This window comes from Heterocephalus glaber, unplaced genomic scaffold, assembly GCF_053883595.1.
Source record: "Heterocephalus glaber isolate CG9 unplaced genomic scaffold, H.glaber_assembly_v1.0 deba00001481, whole genome shotgun sequence".
NCBI lineage: Eukaryota > Metazoa > Chordata > Mammalia > Rodentia > Bathyergidae > Heterocephalus > Heterocephalus glaber.
Window position 1 is genome coordinate 11,413,921 of NW_028258317.1, and position 23,580 is coordinate 11,437,500.

General features: G+C 36.5%; 1 protein-coding gene across 1 annotated transcript in view; it reads left to right on the plus strand.

Moving 5' to 3' along the window:
• Erp44 (endoplasmic reticulum protein 44) overlaps window positions 1–23,580 on the plus strand; it is a 96,751-nt gene that overhangs the window by 54,656 nt on the left and 18,515 nt on the right. The window contains exons 5-10 of the mRNA XM_004864920.4: window positions 7,871–8,055; window positions 9,757–9,872; window positions 12,916–12,973; window positions 14,412–14,528; window positions 17,512–17,623; window positions 18,666–18,807. Coding sequence (XP_004864977.1) covers window positions 7,871–8,055; window positions 9,757–9,872; window positions 12,916–12,973; window positions 14,412–14,528; window positions 17,512–17,623; window positions 18,666–18,807 — 730 coding nt within the window. The remainder of the gene's footprint in view (window positions 1–7,870; window positions 8,056–9,756; window positions 9,873–12,915; window positions 12,974–14,411; window positions 14,529–17,511; window positions 17,624–18,665; window positions 18,808–23,580) is intronic.

Consider the following 23,580-nt stretch of genomic DNA (forward strand, 5'->3'; position numbering starts at 1 on the left):
GTTATGTCCGTGCACCAACTTGCCACAATGAATATCACTGCTATGTGCCACAAACGTGCTAATTAAAATTCAAAAAATAAAACTGTAGCCTGTGGAAACAAAAGTAGTATTAATAGCAACAGTAGTAATATTAAGTGCTTTAAATAGATTATCTCATCATCTCCTAACAAAGTATAGGTAGGATATGTTCCATGTTTTACCAAATCTAAATCATTAATTGATTATAAAGTACAGTTTTATCTCTAATTTCAGAAACTGAAAAAAACTGAACTACATCACTTAAATGCTTTTTATCACTTAAATGCTTTTTATCACTTAAAATTTTTATCTTGTCATGAGAACTATTTTAGCTTCTTTTAGATGCAATTTTTAAAAATCATTAGTGTGTGCACCTTACAAGGAAAAAAATTTGTTCAAGTAATCCCAAAATGATTTCACAAAAAATCTGACTCTTGTACATTTTTCATCTGAGGTAGTTTTTGTTTTTCCACACAATATTGACTCAACACTAAGAATGTTGGTAATGCGTGTATTAAAAAGTATTGCTCTAAAAAAAAAAAAGTATTACTCTACTCTCTAGGAATTTCTTTCCAGTTGTTGGAATCCATTCTAACAAGGATTGATGCTAGCGTTTTCCAGTTTGACTAACCTCAATTTATATTTTCTCAAAACATGCCACTTTTAGTTACATAGCTTTTATTGAGTTAGCAAGATATAAACCAAAATGTTCATGGTGATTTTTCTCAGTGAGGGTTGGGTTACAAATGATTCTGGTTTTCTTCTTCCTTTTTTTTTTGTTACCGGGGCTCAAACGTGGGACCTTGCTCTTGCGAGGCAGGCGTGGCGCCACTGAGCTAAATCCTCAGCTGGTTTTCTTCTTTATAATTGCTCAGTTTTTATAGTTTTTCACATACAGTTTTCACATGCAAGCACACATGCATGCACACACCACACACATAAAACGTCCGTACTTCAACTGTGGAACGTGATCACATTTCACCTTCATTTTCCTTCCTTAGGCAGTTTGGGAATAGTAGTCTTCACTCTGAGGTTAACGTTGCCTTGAGTTAGAAGAGCCCATCAGTCTGCCCCTGTGGGAGCAGGTTCTCTGCTGACCTCCAGTGGCTAGAAGCTGTATGGCACTAAACAAGAGGTTCATATATTTTTCACTGGTGCAGAAGTTTTAGACTCCCACTAGCATTTTTGGGAAAACACTTTGTTATTGTTCTTGAATTAAGTAGAGCATACTCTCATATATCTGAGCTTTTCTTACCTGTTTGCCTCCTAATGCAAGTTGAACCTTCAGTATTGGAAATTGAGAAATTTTATGAGATATATACTTAAAGACAACATTAAGAAGAGTTCATGTGCGTAGAATAGAAATTAGATGATCAGATTAATCCTGAGTTTTGAGTAGCTTTATAGGCTCACTTTTAATCTTTCTTTTTAGGGTTTTATTTTTTGTTGTATTGTGGAGTTATCTTGTTTGCTTGTTTTATGGGGCTTTTTTTGGGACTAGGAAGAGGTACATAGGCAGTAGTGGTATTTCTCCTGGGACCAGAAGAGCAGTAAGACCTTCCTATTGAAATCGTTGGCCTCTTTGTGCTGCCTGCTATTGATAATTGCAGCAGGGAGGGGGATTATGACACAGTTTCCCAGTTTGTAAGGCTCTTGGGCGTTAGTGAGGCAGAAAGGAAGGACCAACCCCTCAAGGAAAAGTAAGTGACCACTGAAGCAAAAGTACATGCTAACTTTCCAATCAGGGAGCTGTTAACCTCGTGAAATTTGTAATTCCTCTGGCATTCATTTTAACATTTGCTCTATCCAGTTAATTTTTTAAAAACCCATTTATTATACCCCTTAAGTCATGCTTTGTTATATTTTCAGAATGTCACATTATAATTGTCTTAAAATCACTTGGCCAAAGCTTGTAAAAAGTCACCTTAATGTCTGAGAGTGTTGATCAATGTAATCTTAAAAATTTTGCTTTTTAACAACTAAAAGCATACTTGCTGTCGTGATTTTGAGAATAAACTGATAGACTAATCCTGTAATAGTCTTCAAGCATTATTCAGTCTTTCTCTCCCTGACCAGAAGTTTAAGGCAACCTAACCATTAGAATGTTTAGGTTTGTAAACAGACTTGTTATTTCTCCTAAGACTACTGGAGTGGTTTCCTCACTGGTCTCCCTGTTTCTCTATACTGCCAGATGAATATTTTGAAAGCCCAACTCTATTTCTGCTTCCTTATCAGAAACAAGATAAAATTCAGACTCAATTAATTTAGCATTTTAGACCTTTGGAGCTTGTCTCTAGCATTATTCAAGTTTTTACTTATGCGTCTTTGTTTTTAGCATACTCCTCTCTCATTATGTCCATGAATTCATTAAGCTTAGAAAGTTACAAGCATATTTTCTTGGGCAGTGCCTTTTGCTGTCCATTTTTTGCTCACCCTTAGGCTACAAATGAAAAAAATATATGTTTTTTATTAGTCTAGTTTCTTCCTTCTGGGTCCATCCCAAATCCTTTGAGAATTAACAAATTCCTTGGCTTCTTGCTTACAAATGAGCCACCAGAGTGGTTCACTTGGCCTTATGTAACATTGAATGTGGACCTCCATTGGCCATAGTAGGACTATTTTACCTTCGTAGATGGGCATAATGTCATGATTGGCAAAATGTCATCTGGTGGTTGAATTTGTAACTTTGTGGTTACAGCTGAGAATGATTTTATATTTATTGATCATTTATTGTTTCATAAATTGAATATCTTAGCTCACTTATCTTATTTGATGATCCTTTCTTTCATTGATTCTTTATATATTCTGAATATAATCATTCATCTCTAGTCGTTCTTCTAGTTTGTCTTGAAAATTCGTGGTCTTCCACATCCAGGCCCTGACCTGTGTAGTTTCAGAATCTGGCAGGTACTATATCTTGGCTATGTGTAGTCCGCATGCAGAATTGCAGGCTTTTCAACAAGTATACATTTGTAGCTCAAGTCTCTCTGAAGCATCACAAGGCCAGAGAAGATTCTATTATTTTTCTTTTTGTCCCCACCCATACTCTACTTTCTGTGTTACCCCTCAACATTCAGTAAATGTCCTTTGGAGAAACCTGTTTTGTGTTTGAGGTCCTTTTCAGTCTACCATCCTAGCCCAGGTGGCAGGGCAAAGCTTTACCTATTTCTTTCTTCTTGCATTATAGTTACATTTTTAAAATATAGAGTTAAAAAAATTCAATTTTTCATAGTTGCAGAAGTAGTAGATTTCTCCTTCCTACATCCTGCTTAGAAAGTAGAAATCCTCTTGTGGATTCCTTCTTAGGTTTTCTGTGAACTCAGTAAAAGTATCTGAAAATAATGACATTCTTAATTTTTCCCCTGTATGCACCTATTTTTTCTTATCACCCTAAGAACTCCATTTCAGTTTTACATAGATATAATAGCAGGCATCATTTGTTTTCTTTTTCTTTTTTATGGGGAGGGACTACTGGTGATTGAATCAGTAACCTCAGTGAACCTTTGCACTGAGTTACATTTCTAGCCTTTTTTTATTTTTTATGTTGAGACAGGGTCTTGCTGAGTTGCCAAGGCTGGGCTCAAACTTGTGATCCTCCTATTTCAGCATACCAGAATGCTTGCTTGCTTGCTTGCTTTCTGTCAGTCTGTCTGTCTTCTTTCTTTCCTTCTTTCCTTCTTTCTTTCCTTTCTTTCCTTTCTTTCTTTCTACTGGAGATCGAACTCAGGTCCTTGAGCTTGCGAGGCAGGCAGCAGAACCACTGAGCTAAACCCCTGGCCCTTATTTCTTTCTTAATACTAGCAGTGTTTCACTGTCAAGTTATGTGGTATCTATTTAAATATCCTTTATCAGATTAAGAAAATTTTGATTTGGTTTGCTACGAGTGTTTAGGCATGAATTGATGTTGAATTTTATGAAGTGTATTTCTGCTTCTTTAGAGGTAATAGAATTTTTTTATTCTGTTAAAGTTGTGCATTATACTAACTGGTTTTCAAATATTGATCTAAACTGTAGCTAGGCTAAATCATGATATATTATTCTTATTTATTAATATTTTCTTTTATAGTTTTGCATCTATGCCGTTAAGATTAGCATAAACTTTTTTCTTTTTTCTTATTTTCCCTCCCAGATATTTTAAGAAATACTATGTTCAATTCATAAAACTAGTGGGAATGGAGTTTTTGTGGGAGGCTTTGAATTATAAATTGAGTTTCTATAATAATTTTAGGACTGTTTATGTTTTCTAGTGTCAGTTTTGGTAGGTTGTATTTTCATGAAACTTTTCTATCTTATTTAAAGCCTCATACTTACTGCCATTAAGTTATTGATAAAAACCACCAAGGTGAAGAGTTTAGATGTACATTTTTGAAACAGAAACACATTAAAAGTTTATATTAAGCTGAGTATGCAGCTCAGTGGTAGAATACTTGCCTAGCATATGCAGGGCCCTGGGTTCAGTTTCCCAATATCACCCCCCCACACATACACACAAAGTTTGTGCTGTTGCTTCCAATTCATATTATAGATACTGTAGGATTTTAATCACTTCATTTAAAAATTTTTTTCAAAATTAACATTTTAAATCACATACAACATGTTTTGAAGTGTATATTGTTGAATGGTTAAATCTAGCTAATTAATAGCTATACTACCTCCCATAGTTACCATTTTTATGGTAGAGACATGTAACACCCATCCATTCTCTGTATACTTTTTGATATATCATCATTAACTACAGTCGCTTTGCTGTACATGTTTGTTTGTTTGTTTGTCTGTTTGTTTGAAACAAGGTCTCACTATGTGATTCAGGCTGTTCTGGAGGTCACTATGTAGCCCAAGCTGGCCTTGAACTCACGGGTGTCCTCCCAAGTGCTGAGATTTCAGGTGTGTGCCACCACACCTCTCATGCTGTACATTCCTGAAGCTTGTTTTTCCTATCTAATTTCAGTTTTGTACCCTTTGACATCTTCCCATTGCCCCTTTACCCCCAACCACTTTGGCCTCTGGAAGTCACCATTATATTCTCTATTTCTATGAGATCAGCTTTTTTTAGATTCCACATAGGAATGAGATCATGCAGTATTTGTCTTTCACTTAGCATAATACCCTCCAGGTTTATTCACTTGTAACAAATGGCAGAATTTCATTGCTTCATGATTAAATAATGTTTGTGTATATGGATCATATTTTCTTTATCCATTCATTTGATGGTGGACATTTACATTGATTTCATATCTTTTGTGAATAGTGCTACTATAAGTACAGGATGATAGCTTTTTTGACATACAGATTTTATATCCTTTGGATATTGTGTTATTTGTGTGCCAAAATAAATATCTGAGAATAAAAAAGGGGGGAAAGTTTATTTTGATTCATGGTTTCAGAGGTTTTAGTTCATAATCAATTGGCTCCTTTGCTTTTAGGTCTGTGGCAAGGCAGAAACCTGGCAGATTGGTGTGGTGGAGGAGGTAGAGTGAGGGAGAGGGAGAGGAAGAGGGAAGTGGAGGGGTGGAGAAAGGCAGGCCAAGGACAAGATATACCTTTCCATACCCCCAGTGACCCACTTCCTCCAACTAGGATTCACCTTTAAAAGTTTTCATCACCTCCCAATAATGCCATAATATTATGAATTCATCAATAGATTAATCTACTGATGAGGTTACCGCCCTTATGACCCAATTACTTCTCCAAAGCCCCACCTCTGAACATTGCTGCACTGGATACCAAGTCTTTATTTAAAACAGGAGCCGTAGGGCCAGGGATTTAGCTCAGTGGTTCTGGCGCCTGCTTTGCAAGTGTGAGGTCCCGGGTTCGATCCCCAGTACCAAAAACATAAAATAAATAAAACAGGAACCCTTGGGGGATGTTCCAGATCCAGACCACTCCAGATCTATACCCAGCAATGGGATTACCCTATTATGTGATCGTTCTTTTTTAATTTTTTGAGAAATCTCCATAATGTTTTCCATAATGGCTTTACTAATTTTTTTTTTTTTTTTTGGTACCGTGGACTGAACTCGGGACCTTGTGCTTATGAGGCAGGCGGCGGAACCACTGAGCTAAATCCCCAGCCTTGACCTTACTAATTTATATTTCCACCAAAAGTATGCTAGGATTCCCTTTTTGTACATTGTCCCCAACACATTATTTCAACAGTGTACTCTATTTTTAATATTGCACTTTAACAGCAAAGATACAGAGATCTTTTTCACTCTTTCATGTAAAAGCCTAGTGTTTAATTGAATGGTTGCAATATACTTTATTAAATTGACCTCCTATTGACAGACACTTGGGAAAATAATAACTTTTAAAAACATTTTCTGTTGTATGGACCATAACATTGGTACATTGACCAGTGGAATTATTTAACTTAATTTTAACAGTATTTTATTGAAAGCTTTTAAATTTATATATACATAACTGTAAAAGTTTATTTTATAATATGTTTTGGTGTTCGGTGTGCTTGGGAAAGTAAAGTTCCTTATTTTCTTTTTATTTATTTCTTTGGGTTGGTTTTCTTGTAAGAGTAAGCCCGAGCCATGTGGCCTTTGCCTTATTTCCATTGCCCCTGTAACTTAAAAATCTTCTATATATTATGGTGCCAATTTCTAGTGCCAATTTAATCTTATCGATTCTTTGCTTAGGTGATAGGGCTCATCATCCTTATAGCACCTCAATCCCATAATTATCTTATTATGATCTAGTAGGTTAAAAAACGAAGATATATCTACTAGTCATCTGTTTTAAGGAAGTTTCAACTCCTAAACCAGATTATTGTCTATGTTAACTATATGTATATAAATGAAGATGTATTAATATTTGTTGACTAAAGCATTCTTCTTAATCTCATATATGACAAGTTCAATAAAGCATCACTTTCAATGAAGCATTCTTCTCAATCTCACATATGACAAGTGGTTCCCTTTATTACTCTTATTTGCTTCTGCTTGAAGAATTTTAGTAATCAGTGATTTCCTCTTTATTAATTTTCCATCAAGTTTACTAGACTATTGTGTAAGCTTAGTTATATAGACTTTTCTCCCACTCCTCTCTGAGAACCCATATTCCATCCTTGACCTCTAATATACCTTTAATACTGTATTCTCTGACTGTAGTACAAAGGCCTTAGAGTATTTAATGTAATTTACCTCCTGCTTACTCCCTTTCCCCTAGTTTATATGCTGCTGTTGGTCATTGTTTTATATTTTATTTTGTATCATTCCTCAAAAGGTAATTTTAAAAAAAATTTTTTTGTACTGGGAATTAAACTTGGGACCTTGTACTTGAGAGGCAGGCGGTGGAACCACTGAGCTAAATCCCCAGCCCTTTTTAAAATATTTTTGAGACAGGGTCTCACTCTGTAGTTCAGGCTGGCCTTGAACTCACTAAATAGCCCAGGCTGGCCTCAAACTCTTGGCAATCCTCCTGCCTCAGCCTCCTGAGTGCTGGCATCATAGGTGTGTGCTACCATGCCTGGCTTCATTTAATCTTTAAAACAACTTTATGTGATAGAAATTATTATCCTTATTGTAATAGATGAAAAACTAGGGCACAGATAGTTTATGTAATTTATAAGTTAATGCTGCCAATAAGTGACAAATTTAAGATTTAAACCCAGGCAATCAGAGCCCAGAGCCTGGCTTTTTAACCAATATAAACTCAAGTCATGACTAATTTATTTTCTCTCTCTCTCACTGAAAAAGAATGACATGAACCAAAATAAATAAATAATTATTTTTAAAAAGTGTCACTACCTCACTAAGTAATTGTAAGCTTCTTTGTATTTGACTAATGTGCTGACCTTGACCAAGTATGAAGTAAAGTTAATTTTTAAAAATTACTACTCTTTTAGCTGATATAGCCCAGAGATACAGGATAAGCAAATACCCAACCCTCAAATTGTTTCGTAACGGGATGATGATGAAGAGAGAATACAGGGGTCAGCGATCAGTGAAAGCACTTGCAGATTACATCAGGCAACAAAAAAGTGACCCCGTTCAAGAAATGCAGAACTTAGAAGAAATCACCACTCTTGATGTAAGTTAACTTTGGATAGATAGAAAGAACATTGCCGATTTAATTAATGTAAATAAATTCTAATACAAAGAATCTGGACATTCACTTCTAGGTTGTTGCAATAGGTTTGACATGTACATACTTGGAGTTGAATTTTTCTTGAATTTTCAAGGGAAATGCTAATGTTTTATTGTATCGAATATGTAGCATAAAGTAAAGTTGAAAAAATTGAGGACAAAGGGAAACCTGGATTATAAATAGAATAAAAATCAAGCATATATAACCAGTTTCCACATCTTCCTTAGTGGTGACCTGTAGAGCATCAGCTTTAGTTACTCATTAATCAGCTTTTTATGTAAGGTTTAATGTCCTCTAAAAAAGCCCCCTATTAATAAGTTTGGCAAACCACTCTCTGCACACTAATTGTATCATATGGTTAAAAAATACGGTGGATGTTCAAAAATTAAAATTATTACAAAAAAAGACACATTGCCATTACTCCCTGTCTTCAAACATTGGTAATCCATTGTTTTTGCCACTTTCTGAGGCAGTTCTAAAAGTCCTGTTTTGTGTTTTTAGTTGTGCTCTTTCATATCTTCAGTTGGGCTCCCTCAATGTCCTGAATTGATTCAGTGTTTACCTATCACTGTGATTCTGACTTTGGGGGCAGCCAGATGTCTCCTGGAGTCAGAGCTATGCCTTTACCTTGCAAAGACACTCATGAAAGAGGACTTTCAAAACTGCTTCAGAAAGTGGCAAGAATGATGGGACGAGAGTGTTTGAATGGGGGGGGGAGTATTTTGGGAGGGATTAATGGCAATGTATCTTTTAGTATAATTTTTAAAAAATTTTAACATTCACCATATATTTTGATCACACCGCCTAGTGTTTTAAAAATAGCACACAGAAACAAAAGCAAAAACAATTGAATTTAGTTTTACCACAGTCCCAGATTTTACCTTACCTACATGCTAATAAATTATCTAGTAACCATTTCATAGTTGCTTTCAGAAGACACAAGACTCCTGGGTCAGAGACAAAGGACTTTATTGGTCATATTACAGCAAGCAATGTGAGCATTCTTGCATTTGTTTTCTTTCCCCCAAATTCTATGGAGGTAATACAGAAGGCCCAGATAGAGAGATGCACATGCTTTGTGTTCTGTTACAGAAGGGGAACATTTCAGAGCAAGCTGTAACTCTGTTTTTTGTCTTGGATGAAGATATTACCTCACGTCTCAGTGTTTCTTATTCCAAGCACAGCTCTGAGAAATGGCCTGGGTGGAGAGTGGGCGCAGGGTCTTCCATTTTTGGCATATACAGTCAGATGAGTAGGAGTGTGAGAGACCCATGGAGGAGTCTCTATGAACAGTCAGAAGTAATGAGCTGATGTATTATTTTGCAAATTTTAGAATTAGTTGCCTTATTTAGGAAAATATTTTCATTGATTAAATAGTTTTATTTATTGAAATTTTAAAATAAAATGCTACAAGGAAATGTGTATAGTTAAGTTTTATTGTAGTTAAAATTATTTACAACTCATTGTAATTTTTAGTAGTTTTGTACTAGGTGTTTAAAACTAAATATGAATTTATAGTTACGCTTCAGTCACAGATAATTGAACAACATTGGAGCTGTGTGGGTACCAGAATGAGTGATAAACATGCTAACACCCTTATAGAACGATATATGTTTGCAAAATAATTGGGTACTTTTTTAACAGCGCAGCAAAAGAAATATCATTGGATTTTTTGAACAAAAGGATTCAGCTGACTATAAAGTTTTTGAAAGGGTAGCAAGTATTTTGCACGACGATTGTGCCTTCCTTTCTGCATTTGGGTGAGTATTTTAATTGAGAGTATGTTAATGTTAATGAGCCAACTTGGCTGCCATGTTAAGTTCTTTGTTTTTGGTCATTTTCTGAAGATGATCTCCAAATATTATCTCAGTTCTCCTAAAGTCACTGACCAGTCTCTATACCTACCTCTTAAGTACTTTATAAGGGCTTAAAAGTCTGTTTATTCTTTCTTCTATAGTATACTCTGTAGAAGAAGAATGGACCAGTTAACAGTGAGCTCATTCATGCATGCTTTTATTTGCTGACACCCCATGCCAGGTAAATTGCTAACCTGCAAGGGAGGTACCAGACTGAAGCAGCATACTGTCATTCTTGTTGAGAAGCACAGGCTTTGTATCTTTACTTCTTTTTATCTGTCCAGCATGTTTTCATATATCTTCCTTCTCGCATAGGAACAAGTCTCCTTTTGGGAGAGAGGTGCTGGTGATGAAAGCCTTGGCTAAGCACAGGCTCTCCCAGTGAGCTACATCTCAGCTCACTAATGCTCTTTTGTAAGGTTAACTTCTTCACTGATGTCCTTGTGTTTGGGACTTTGATCTGTCAGTTGTCCCTGCTTTCTTATGTTGTCACCCTGACCTTTTTAAAAATTGTTTTCCTTTTCTGAAGCATACTTCTTTCTTTCCTGATTCACCACTTTCTCCCTCTCCCCATCTCTCTCTGTCTGTCAGTCTCAGTCTCTTCGTGTATGTCTTTCCCTCTCGCGCACCCCCCCCACCCCCCCATTGAACCAAGGAAGTGACTGAGCTACATACTCAGCCTTCTCTAAAAATATTATTTTGGCTGGGGATTTAGCTCAGTGGTTTTGCTGCCTGCTGCACAAGCGCAAGGACCCGAGTTCAATATTCCTGGTACCAAAAAAAAAAAAATTATTTTGAGACAGGGTCTTGCTAAATTGCCTCCACTGGCCTTGTGCTTGTAAGATCCTCCTGCCTCATTCTCCAAGTAGCTGGGGTTACAGGCATGTGCCACTATGCTTGCTGGACCACATTTATCTCTTAAGCTATAAACTTATACCTCTTTTATATTCCTACAATTTTCAAAGATTAATTTATGCCTGGCTACCTTGATTTTTCTTAAGCTCTTTTAACTGGTTAAAAAACCTTAACCACTTGGAGACTGACTTTCACCTCCATCCAGCTGAGTGTTATCTCTGTCTCTGCAGTCACAAAATGACTCAATTACCTAATCCAGTGGCCTTTTTCAATCTTGACCCTCTTCAGTTTTTCCAAAGCAAGTAACACCCACCCACCTACCCTTTTCTTTTTTTGCTGTCTCAACACTAAATTGAATCCCTATGGTTCATTCCTCATCTCTCTTTCTCTCCTTTGTGTTCTTTTTCTCTCCAAAGTGAATCATTCTTTGGTTATATCCTTGGCCTGCTTGTCATTGGAAGTTATCTCAACCATCTTTTGACTTTCATGCAGTGTTATTTCTCTTTTATTTTTGGCCCATAATAGTTAAAACACTCAGCTGTCGTAAGTAGGGCCCCAGATATCTGACACAGTGTATCCTTCTCCACTTGTGACTTTTGTCCTTTGTCCTTGCTTTAATGCTTTTGTAGATTTTGTTCTTGGCATGTTTCATTTTAAGCATTATTGGTGTGTTTTGAAGATCACTGTACAGAGTAGATTGCAGAGCTCCCTTCACTCCAATCACTGCTCTTTAATCACACAGGCCACCTTGCTGCTCCTCAAATACTCCAAACACGCTTCTGCCACAGAGCCTTTGTCCTTGCTGCTCCTTGTTCTGAAAGTGCCTCTCCCAGAGGTCATTGTTGTCAGGAATCTTTGCTGATGATCTTATGTAGGGTAGCATTACCATCATTTACCATATTGTTCTTTTTTTACTTATTCCACTTATTTTTCTTTGTAACAGTTTTTAACCACCCCAATATATCTAATCACCTGTCAGTCTTTCCTCACCCGAACATAAGTTCCATGAGATTGAGGATTTTGTCAGTTTTGTTCACTGTAAAATATCCAGTGCCAAGAACATACATGGTACAAAGGAAGCTCACAGGAAATAGGCTGTTCTTCCTTTCTGTTCCCACTATCATCAATCTAGGCACCTTCATTCTTCTCTCCTGGGCTGCTATAGTCAGAAACCAGAAATAAATCTGTGTTCAGTTAATCTAAAAATTATTTAAAGAAAGAGAAAGCCATTTAACTTAGAATTTGTTGTAGAATTCTCTTACCAAATATTTATTGCGCACCTGTTATATTCTAGAATCTGTAGTAGACAGGAAACAATCATGGACAAATTAACAAAAAAATGCTTTTTCTATGAACTCTATTTTTATGATGTAGGTTATTTTAATTCATCTGCTTTTTAGAAGTATTCATTTTAAAAAGAAATAGAAAATTCATGGTTGAGTGTGAAATAATAAATGTCTCGAAGCTAATGGCCACCACTCTGAGCACCTCTTGTAATTGTAGAGGCCAAAGGTAACTTGTATTAATCTCATGATGTCCTAACAAATTTAGTATTAAAATTGCACAGGTTTTTCTTTTCCTGAAGTGTGTACACATTTTTTGTGGCAGACTCTCCATATATTTGTCTGTGTGACCAAATTGATGTCTTTGATCCATAGTTGAAATGCAGTCTGGGATTAATACAGCTTTAGTGCTAAAACTGCCAGTTCCAACTTACAAAATGCTAGTCACAAAAACAGCTAACTAAAATTTTCCTTTAAAAATCTGCTTCATAGTAAATTTTTCCTTTAAATAATTTTCTTACTATTGCGTAGTCTTATAAATGGGAAAGATGATGGGCAAGTATTTCAAGTCTTTATAATTCATACATTGTAAAATAATTAATTTGTTCTGCTTTCTTCATGTACATTACTAGTAGTGGGAGTTTTTTGTTTTGTTTTCTTGAGACAGGGTCTCACTATGTAGTTCAGGCTAGGCTTGAACCCACTATGTAGCCCAGGATGGCTTCGAACTCACAGTGATCCTCCTGCCTCTGCCTCCTGATAGAGTTTTTCTTTTAAAAATATTATTACTGTTTTTCTCTTTTGGTTAGGGATGTTTCAAAACCAGAACGATATAGTGGAGACAATGTAATCTACAAGCCACCAGGGGTAAGTCACTATTTTTCAGTGGGTATAATAAGATGTTTTTACAGTACTGGGCATTAAACCCAGGGCTAACTGGGCAAGTACTGTATCACTGAGCTGCATTTTCAGCTCTTTGAATTTTATTTTGAGACAGGATCTCACTAAATTACCCAGGCTGGCCTTAAATTTACAATCCTGCTGTCTCAGCCTTCTGAGTAGCTGGGATTACAGACATGCACCACTGCCCCCAGTTTATAATAGGATATTTAAATAAATGTATAGTATAATGTATAGTTTTATATGTTTTGATTTTTACAGACTCATAAAACTAAAGGAACTTTGAAGCATCATTTAATGCTAATCCAAATATTTCAGAGTGAAAGCCGGGCCATATCTAAAGTAACACACTCATTTAGTGACCAAGGTGGGATTAGTGATCTCTCTAATCCCAGGCGCTCAGGCTTTTTCCTCCTCTCTGTTTTGCATTCAATCTGGGAGCCAAATTTTAAAAATGTGTTAGTGGTCCATGGCCATCACATTATGATGGAGGAGCAGAGAGGGGAATATTCAAATGCAGAAGGGGTCACAGCTAAGATAGGAAACCAGAGACTAGGGAAGGGCCAATCTTACTTTCTTTTTTTTTAATAACAACTCAACTCTTGTAAGAACTACATTGATCACTTTTGAGGGCAGCACCCCCAGTAACTTAATTACACTCCACCTGTTAAAGGTTCTGCCAGCTGTCATATTGCCACACAAGACCACTCTTCCAGCACATATACTCTTGGGCGACACTTACAAACCATATTCAAACCATAGCAGATGGGTATTTGCCTGTATTTTTCTGTAAGTACATTTCTTTAATAGAAGCTTATATAGTATTAGCATCCCTAAATTATCAGAATCCAGTACACTGTCTCCCAGTGTAATGTCCTTAGGAGCATGAGCTCTGGCATTAGACCATCAGGATTTGAATGTCAAATCTGCCACCCTCTATGTGTACTGCTCTAGGATGGTAGCAGTAGTAGTTGCTTTTAGTGAATGTGGGAACTAATCTGTAGGTAATTAATATTAGAGACACCCATGACAGATCTCTCTATATAGCGTTTTGTCTTTTTCAAGCATTTTTCACTCTCAATTTTCTTTTAAAATCTTCAACTGTAAGGAATAGCTTAATTTATTCATTTGGATGACTTTTCATTTTACAGTGTCTGCCTGTTTTTGGTGAAGATACTGATAAATAGTTAATTGGCCAAATCCAAGGAAATGCAGAAGGTTTATATGTCACATGTTTAGTGTCAGGTTCCTCATATACAGTTACCTTTAAACTACAACCTTTTTTCTCAGAAGTTCCATGTTTTATATCACCTGTAGATTTTGTGGGTTCCAAGATGAATTTTAAAATATACTTTTGCCAGGGCAGGTTAGATTTGTTTAATTTATTTTTCCTGTTTTATGACAGCGTTCTGCTCCTGATATGGTGTATTTGGGATCTATGACAAATTTTGACTTGACTTACAATTGGATTCAAGATAAATGTGTTCCTCTTGTCCGAGAAATAACATTTGAAAATGGAGAGGTAAGGGCTCTTTAGTGTGTGGTATTATTTTAAATTCACATATATAAAAGAACAAGCTTTGTCTGCCCATCGTGCTACTTTAATGCATTTATCAGTAGTAAAAATCATCCAGTGAACAGATGTATATCATAGCCATTTTCATAAAACTAGCCATTGATTCTCCTCTTTTGCTGTATAATAACACTTCTGTTGCATTTCTGGTTAAAAGTAGTAATTTACTAGACCTGTGAAAATGAGTTTGAAAATGCCTCTGAGGTGAATCTGATCCTCACCTCTTGGTTGAGAATCCTTGTTTAAGTGGATGTGCTTTGGAAGCAATGCTTTGCAGATTTTAGTTACAGCGAATAATCCTTTGGCACTAAAAGTTTTTTCTGAGTTCCTGTCTGTCCTAAAAGAAATATTTTTAAAAAGTACTTCGTTATTCTTAAATTTTTTTTCACTTTGATCTTATTGATTCTGAATGAGAGTAGATTAGTTTCTTTCTGCTTATGCTTTATCAAACAAATCAATGTCCCTGATTCTTTTCCTGCTTCTTTAGGCTTAATGTATGTTTGACTGAATTACTTATATTACTTTATTACATTAGTTCATTTAGTTCTCAGAGACTCAAAAAGATTTAATAGTTTGTTATATTATTCCCCTTCTTTAGCAATTCTTGCAAGAATAGTTTTTAAAACATACTTTAAAGATTTAAACCTGGAAAATCTTAATTAAACAGCATCTTCCCCCTGCCTTATGTACTAGTTGACACATTTAATAATTTTTGAGATTTTATTATATATTTATATATTTATATATATATTTATATATTTATATATTTAAACCCATAAATGGTTTAAACTAGTGTATAGGGAAAGATTTGTTTTGATTAAATCTGGTTGTTTTTATTTCCTTTTCCTTAATCTTTTAATACTTGCTTGGTAGAGAATATGCTGGCAGATAAGGTAAACTTGGCAGCCCGGGAAGCATAAATTACCAGTGAATTTTTTTAACCTTAGTAAATTAATCAACATGTATAGTTTCAAATTACTAATCTCTTCATTGTTGTTTTCTTTGTAGTTGTATGTTCGCCTGTACTTCTATTGAGTCTAATAAAATAATGTTATGTGCTTTTATCTTAAATTTCCTACCTCCTAAATATCCTCAGAGGTGACTGCTGAGTCTTCTTTCCCAATTAATATTTATTCAGTAACATTTGTTTCATTTTTTGTCATATGTTGATTGCATATCATTGTGTACAAAAGTCTGTGAACAAGGAACGGAATAATATAAAAGTTATGTCTTCAAGAGGTTTTCAGTGTAGTATTTCTTGTGCACAGATAGCATAACTGAAGATATAACCTATACCACTTGAGGGACGCTGATAATATGTTCTTAGAGTTTAAAGAATTCATTTGTACTTCTAGAGATGGGGTGGAATCAGAATGCTTTTAAGGAGAGACATGACAACCTGAAACAAAGTGCTTAACAGAAAAATAGAAGTAAAAAAATGGGGAAGTTGGAGGAGGAGACTGTGTTTGTCTTGGGTACTTAAGGTATTGATTAGACTGTGATAGATATTAAGCAGATAGTTGGAAACCTAGGCTTGGATTCTGAACTGGAGCTGGGCTTGTATATATAGCTAAGGGACCAGTTAAAACTGGTAATTAAAGTTATTGCATTGGATATGGTTGACAGGCTGGAGCAGAGAAGCCCAACGACAGAATCATGAGGAGTAGCATCAGTAAATCTGTAGGAGAAAGAAAAAATGTGAGCCCAAGAGATAAACTATGAAGAATAAATTTTAAATTAGCTTAGCAGAAGAATTACTGTGATGCCAGGGGCTCAGGGTAGGTAAGGTGGCAGTTGACTGCTAATGGGTACAGGTTTCTTTCCAGAGTGCTGAAAATGTTCTGGAGTTAATAGTGATATTTGCACAGCTTTGAGAATATAGTAACTACCTCATTGTATATCTAAAATGATAATTTTTATGTTATATAAATTATATCTCAGAGAAAAGATAAATGTGATAAACTTAATAATTTATCCTGTGTACAAGGGAAACAGACTAAAACAAAGAGATAGGAACCAGAAGAAAATTTTCATCCTATAGATAGGTCTCATTTGTTTGTTTTTAGGATAAAAAGGACATTTCTACTTTATGTTGAAGTAGTTACCAAGTTACAGGGATCCTTAGAAAGGATTGTGCGAGGAAGTAATTGTGCTTTGTGAAAGCTCTTTTTGGACTTTTTCTTATAAGCCAGAACTTAGCATTTGTTAAGGAGAATAAATGATTAAAATCTGCTGTCTACCCATTACATTTCTTGTATTCAACAATAATAATAAAATTTTAGTAGAGTATTTTATAAGGCTCTCATATATGTGTGTGTGTAGTATGCATGTAAAACTACACATAGGTAGAGGCAGGTATTTGTTAATAGTGTTGATAAATTGTGTGTTGGTTAAAAATGACTATATTATGATATTTTTGTCTTTTACTCTGAACAAAACACTTTGGCTTTAGGTAGGTCTTATGTAAGAATTATTTTTATAATAAAGTAAGCATAAATTTACAAATCAGATTTATCTATTGCTGGAACACTCAATTTTTTACTTTTTCCTGTAAAGACTGGAAATACTGATCATGTTTACCCCACTCTTAATACCTTCATAAAAGGCTGGCATAGTTTCTTCTTTGGTCAGCTGTAAATTTGAGGGCCTCTTTGGGCTGTCCCTGAAGCTTCATGTCCAGTACTAGCTAACATTTAAGCCCAGTGGTTCCTTTAAAGTTGATCAGTTCCTGCAGCAGAGTAGGGAAAAAGGGTCCTGGGGTAGAAAGGAAAGTGAATTCATTCTTGGCTACTGTTTACACCATTGGACCTTTTTCCTGGAGTGTTGCAACTGCTGCCTTACATCAGTTGGGGCCACAATTGTTGCTACTTAGAAAATAGCTGAAATTAAATGGAGAGGCCTGGTAATTCTCATCAAATGCTTCTCTCTGCAGGAATTGACAGAAGAAGGACTGCCTTTTCTCATACTCTTCCACATGAAAGAGGATACAGAAAGTTTGGAAATATTCCAGAATGAAGTCGCCCGGCAATTAATAAGTGAAAAAGGTAGACAGATTAAGGTGTTTATTTTCATCCTTTCTTTTTCTCCTTCTCCCTCTCCCCTCCTGTTACATTTGTATCCACATAAAGAGATTTGGGTTAAAAGTTCAACAAGTTATTTTAACATTTATCTTCAAATGTGAAAGTGAGGAGGCCTTAGAAGACATACTAAGAAGGGGTGTTTTTTGTTGTTTTCTGCACCATGACTGTTTTAGAGAGAAAAATCAAATAGCATGAGAAGTAGGGTCATGGGTGAACATTATTAGTTTGGAGCACTTCCTCCCAGCATCTTGATGCTTGGCTGACACCTTTTTTGGTAGACATTCCCAGAGATGCTGCTGAGAGAACTTACATAATCTGATTCACATTTATTTATAAATGAAAGAAAGTTTAGTAGCTGTCTGTAGATTCTATAAAGTATTTAAACATAATTTGGAGTGTCAACTGCTTCCCCTTTTTACTTAGGGAAGAATTCTTGTCAAACAAAATAAACTAATGGCATTGTATAGAACCTCTCTTTTTAGTCACTTTGTAAATATTTTTTGGGTTAAATTAGATAAAAAAGCAATCAATACAAGCTGTGATGAGCTAGAATGAGGATGGTCTCATGGGAATAGCTCATACCTCATCAGTTTCAGGAATTTGCTACCCTAAACCTGGCTAACTTGCATAACATGATTGCCCATTTAAAGAAAATAAAAGATTCATAGCATTCAAACTTCAGTTTTCCTGTAATTTCTAAGGAAATTTACCCTCTGCTTTGAGAACTAAACTCCTGTTTCTTTTTTTTTTTTGGTACGGAGGATCGAACTCTGGTCCTTGCACTTGCGCAGCAGGTGGCAAAACCACTGAGCTAAATCCCTGGCCCATAAACTCCTGTTTCTTTTAATTAATAATATTTAGGTTTTAGTTTTTTAGGCTATATAACTCTAATGAATGTGGGTGGGGTTCTTATTTATAATGTCATTTTTTTTGTAAGTTTAAAATGTTAAGAGAATACAATCAAGAAAATTCTAATGTATTTCTCAAAATTTTATTTCTTTTAAAGGTACAATAAACTTTTTACATGCAGATTGTGACAAATTTAGACATCCTCTTCTGCATATACAGAAAACTCCAGCAGATTGCCCTGTTATAGCTATTGACAGCTTTAGGCACATGTATGTTTTTGGAGACTTTAATGATGTATTGTAAGTATTCATTTTGCTCTTTTTTTTAATTACTGATAATGTTTCTCAAAATTGAGTTTAAAACAATTGTTTGAATATTTAAAAATAGTCCTGAGTTGTAAAAGCAACACTTTGTTAGCTGGATGGAAGAGGTTGCAATGATTCCTACTCTTGTTTCACTACAGAGCATGATGCAAATGGCTGAGAATTATGATAGGTCCATGTAGAAATACCGGTATTAGGTGATTCCGATTAATGGTAATGCTTGGGCAATTGGTGATTAATGTGTAGGAACTAATCCCTGGGAAAAAATGGTATCATGTGAGAAATTAGCTTTGTACCAAGTTTGGTCTTTGCCAGCACACATCAAAGAAAATGGATTATAATCAGGTTAAGGAAAATCAGTAATAGTGCCATTACCTATCACTGCATCTAGCAAGAATATTAGGAGTATGTGTATGTGACCCACAAGTTTGCTATTACTAGGCATTTCTGATGGTTTACAGCTATAAACCTTACTAAGAATAGGTTAGCTTTCTGAATCTATTCTCAGATATTTATAGTATTAATAAACATATAAGACTTGCAACTACTACAAATACTGAATTTTGATCAGCTTTTGGAGATGTTAAATGCAGTGATTAAACCTAGAGATATTTCTTAATATATGAAAAATTTAAGCAATACAAATTCAAGCAATTAAAATTAGACCTTTTCTTTTAAAAATTCATTTAAATGCTGTCTTAGTTACTTTTTCATTGCTGGGGCAAAATACCAGACACCCACGAGTTGAGGGAAGAAAGGTTTATTTCAGCTCACAGTTTGTAGAGGTTTCTGTTCATAGTCGACTGGCTGCATGGCAAGGTGGCCTGGCAGAGAGGTATCACAGAGGAGAAACAGTTCATGGCAGGGCAGCCAAAAAGCAGCAAGCAGGAGCAGCCTGCCTTTCTGTTTTATCCCATGCTGCAAGCCTTTTGAGTGGTGCCACTCACAGCCAGGAAGGGGCTTCCATCTTCAGTAAATCCATTCAGCCACACCAAAAACTGTGTGGATTCCAATCATTGGACTAATTTAGTACCACACACTCTTAATCCCAGTATTGCACACCCTAGGCATTTCCAGCCAGCTCTAAAAAAGCTGAGCACCTGAGGCTTTGGGGGATCATCTAGATACGAGCCATAACAAATGTCTTTTTTTCTCAAAAGACTGAATCACATATAGAGGATATTTTGATGTCCTGTAGAATAAATTACTCCTAGTTCTAAATATTTCAAGAGATATTCTTTGAGAGAAGATTGTCCATCCTAAATCTTTACAGGAGGCCTAGATTTGAGTCATGCCTTGGGGAAGTCACTAAATTCCTCTACTCTTGTTTCTTCATATGTAAAATATGGTTGATGGTACCATTTTCCTATTGAGATTTTTATGAAAATTAATGAGAGATATCGCCTCAATGTGCATCCACTTAGCTATAAATGTCTCTAATTTCTCATTTTTTATGGCTGAGTAGTACTCCATTTTATTTTAAAAAACACATTTTTTTATCCAGTCTCCAGCTGATGGGCATTTGGGCTGTTTCCAAGTTTTAGCTATCACAAACTGCTGCTATGAACATGGGCACACATATATCACTGTGGTATGATTCTTTTAATTCTTTGGGGAAGATCCCCAGCAGTGGAATAGCGGGGTCAAATGGGACTTCCAGTCCTAGTTCTTTGAGGTATCTCCATACTGATCTCCACAGTGGTTGCACCAGTCTGCACTCCCACCAGCAGTGGAGCAGGGTTTCTCTTTCCTCACAGCCCCACCAGCATTTGTTATTGGTTGATTTCTTGATAGCAGCCATTCTTTCTGGAGTGAGGTGGAATCTCAGTGTTGTTTTCATTTGCATGTCTCGAATGACCAGTGATGTTGAACATTTTTTCATGTATTTATTTTCTATTTCTACTTCTTTGAGAAATGTCTGTCATTTATAGCTAAGTGGATGCACATTGAGGCGATACTCTTAAGTGAAATAAATAGGACACACATGTATAAATACCGAATAGTTTCTCTGGTGTGAGAAACTGAAAGTGTAAATAAGGACTAAAATGTGTAATAGGTAATGTGAAATAGGAAGAAAAGGGGCAAAGGGGAAGGAAGTGGGAGGGCTAGGGGAAAGGATAGAAAGGAATGGGATTAATATGAGAAAATGGAAAAATAGGATTAAAATCTTTGTAAATAGGGAGGACTGGAGGGGTTGAAGGGAGGGCTGGGCAAGGGTGAAAAATAAGAACCAAGAGAAACTATGTAAAGGTGCAAATTTCCAGTGATGAATGTCATTATATTGTATACCTAAAATGTACCAATGATTAGAATGAATAATCAATAATGCAAAATAGGAAGAAAAGGTCCAAAGGGGTAGGGGTAGTGGGAGGGGCAGGGGAAAGGAAAGAAGGGAAAGGAAAAACGCTGAGAAATGGAAAAAATGGAAATAAAGTCTTTGTAAATAGGTAAGGGTGGAGGGGGTGAAGGGAGGGCTAAGAATGGGGGGAAAATAAGAACCAAGATGCATTATGTAAAGGTACAATTCCCACTGAGAAATGTAATTGTGTTGTATACCTACAATGTACCAATAAAAGAAAAAAAAAAAAAAGAAAATTAATGAGAGGTGATCATTGTGTTATAGAGTAGTATCAAACCTTAGTTGTTCCTACTTTGCCTACACTCAAAAGGACATTATTTTTCCTATTATATTAAATATTTAAATACTTAACCATATCGTCTGTATGACAGTCATTGTGCTAGGAACCAAGTGTTTAAAGTTTATTAAGACTGCATACCCTGAACCCTGAGGCTGGCCTAGTGCTGGGGCAGGTAGTTGTGAAACCTACATCTGCTGGAGCTGATCTTGAGCCTAGGATGATAGAAACTGGTCTGGTGCCTGGAACTATTAGGGCCAAGGCCCTTGGGACTGACGTTGGAGTCTAGGTCAACTGATGCCAATCTAGAAGCTGAGTATGCAGGTGTTGGCCTAGAGCAGTGATGGTAAACCTTTTAGAGATGAGTGCCCAGACTGCAACCCAAAACCCACTTATTTATCACAAAGTGCTAGTACTGCAAATAAATCTGAGTACTGAGGTTTCAGTTTAGAAAAAAGAATTCATACACTGACATCTTTTGTCTTAAAAAGAAAAACAACTCATTTGCCATAGGTTTACTACCACTGGCCTAAAGGTTAGGAGTACAAAAGCAGTCTGGATCCTAGAGTACAGCCTGGTTCTTCAGAGGCAGTTCTGGAGCCTGGATCCATGGGGGCAGGTTCAGCACTGAGGAGTACTGGGTTGATTCTGGATATATAGGCTCCAGCAGATGGGGAGCCATTCAAGAGCTTGAAGCCACTAGGGTTGCCCTGGGGCCAGACTGGTGAGCGTTTACCAGGCAGACCTGGAGCCCATAGCTGAATGATCCTACCTGGTGCTACAACCAAGCAGGCTTGGAGGCTTAGTCTTCAAATGTACTAGTCTAGAGCCTGAGGCCTCAGAGGCTGGCCTGGTGCTGAGCAGGTGTGGAACCTCTATCTGTAGGGAACAGTAAGTCCCTACTTCCCATATGCAGACCACCTACATAAGGGACCAAGAAATGTGAAAAATCAAGATAAAAAGAAACATTTAAAAAAAAACATGTAAAGAACACAGTAATTTCCCAGTAGCTGACCACAAAGAAAGTTCAGTGACAATAGGAAGAATCAGCTGAAAGACATGGTTGTTGCTACTAGTGGTGCAGTGTTTGGAGAAGAGGGGCTGACCCTAAATCTTGAAAATGTTCCAACCCATGACTTAGGAAAAGTTGGAGAGGTCATCGTGCCCAAAGATGACGCCATGCTTTTGAAAGGCAAAGGTGACAAAGCTGAAAAACGTATTCAAGAAATCACTGAACAATTAGAAATCACAACCAGTTAATATGAGGAGAAACTGACAAGCGACTGGCGAAGCTTCCAGATGGAGTGGCTATGCTGAAAGTTGGTAGGACAAGTGGTATCAAGGTGAATGAGAAAAAAGACAGGGTCACAGATGCCCTCCATGCTACGAGGGCAGCTGTGGAAGAAGACATTGTGCTGGGGGCGCGGCTGTGCCCTGCTTCAGTGCATTCCCACCCTGGACACCTTAACTCTTGCTAATGATCAAAAAATTGGTATAGAAATTATTAAAAGAACACTGAAGATTCCTTCAATGAACATTGCCAAGAATGCAGGCGTAGAAGGATTTTTGATAGTTGAGAAAATCCTGCAGAGCTCCTCCGAGGTTGGCTATGATGCTATGCTTGGAGACCTGTCAGTATGGTAGAGAAAGGAATCATTGATCCAACAAAGGTTGAAAGAACTGCTTTGCTGGATGCTGCAGGGATGGCTTCTCTGTTAACAAGGGTAGAAGTCGTGGTCACACAAATTCCTAAGGAGGAGAAGAAACCTGCCATGGGTGGGATGGGCGGTGGCATGTTCTAACCTAGAGTAGCACTTGGCCCTTGCTGATGAACTGTGACAGGAAGCTCCATGCAGAGTCCTCCCCAGTAACTGGAGAATTCAGATGAAGGAAATGAAGAGAAGGCTGGCTGATGTAAGGAAATCACACACCCATCATTGCTGGTTTCAGTTACAATATATAATGGCTGTCATTGTCCATGCCTACAGATAATTTATTTTGTATTTTTGAATACAAAAACATTTGTATATTTCTGAAACTGGGTGCCAGAGCCATGTACCAGTGTACTGCTTTCAATTTAATCACGGAGGCATTTCTACTACTGTTCTGTTAC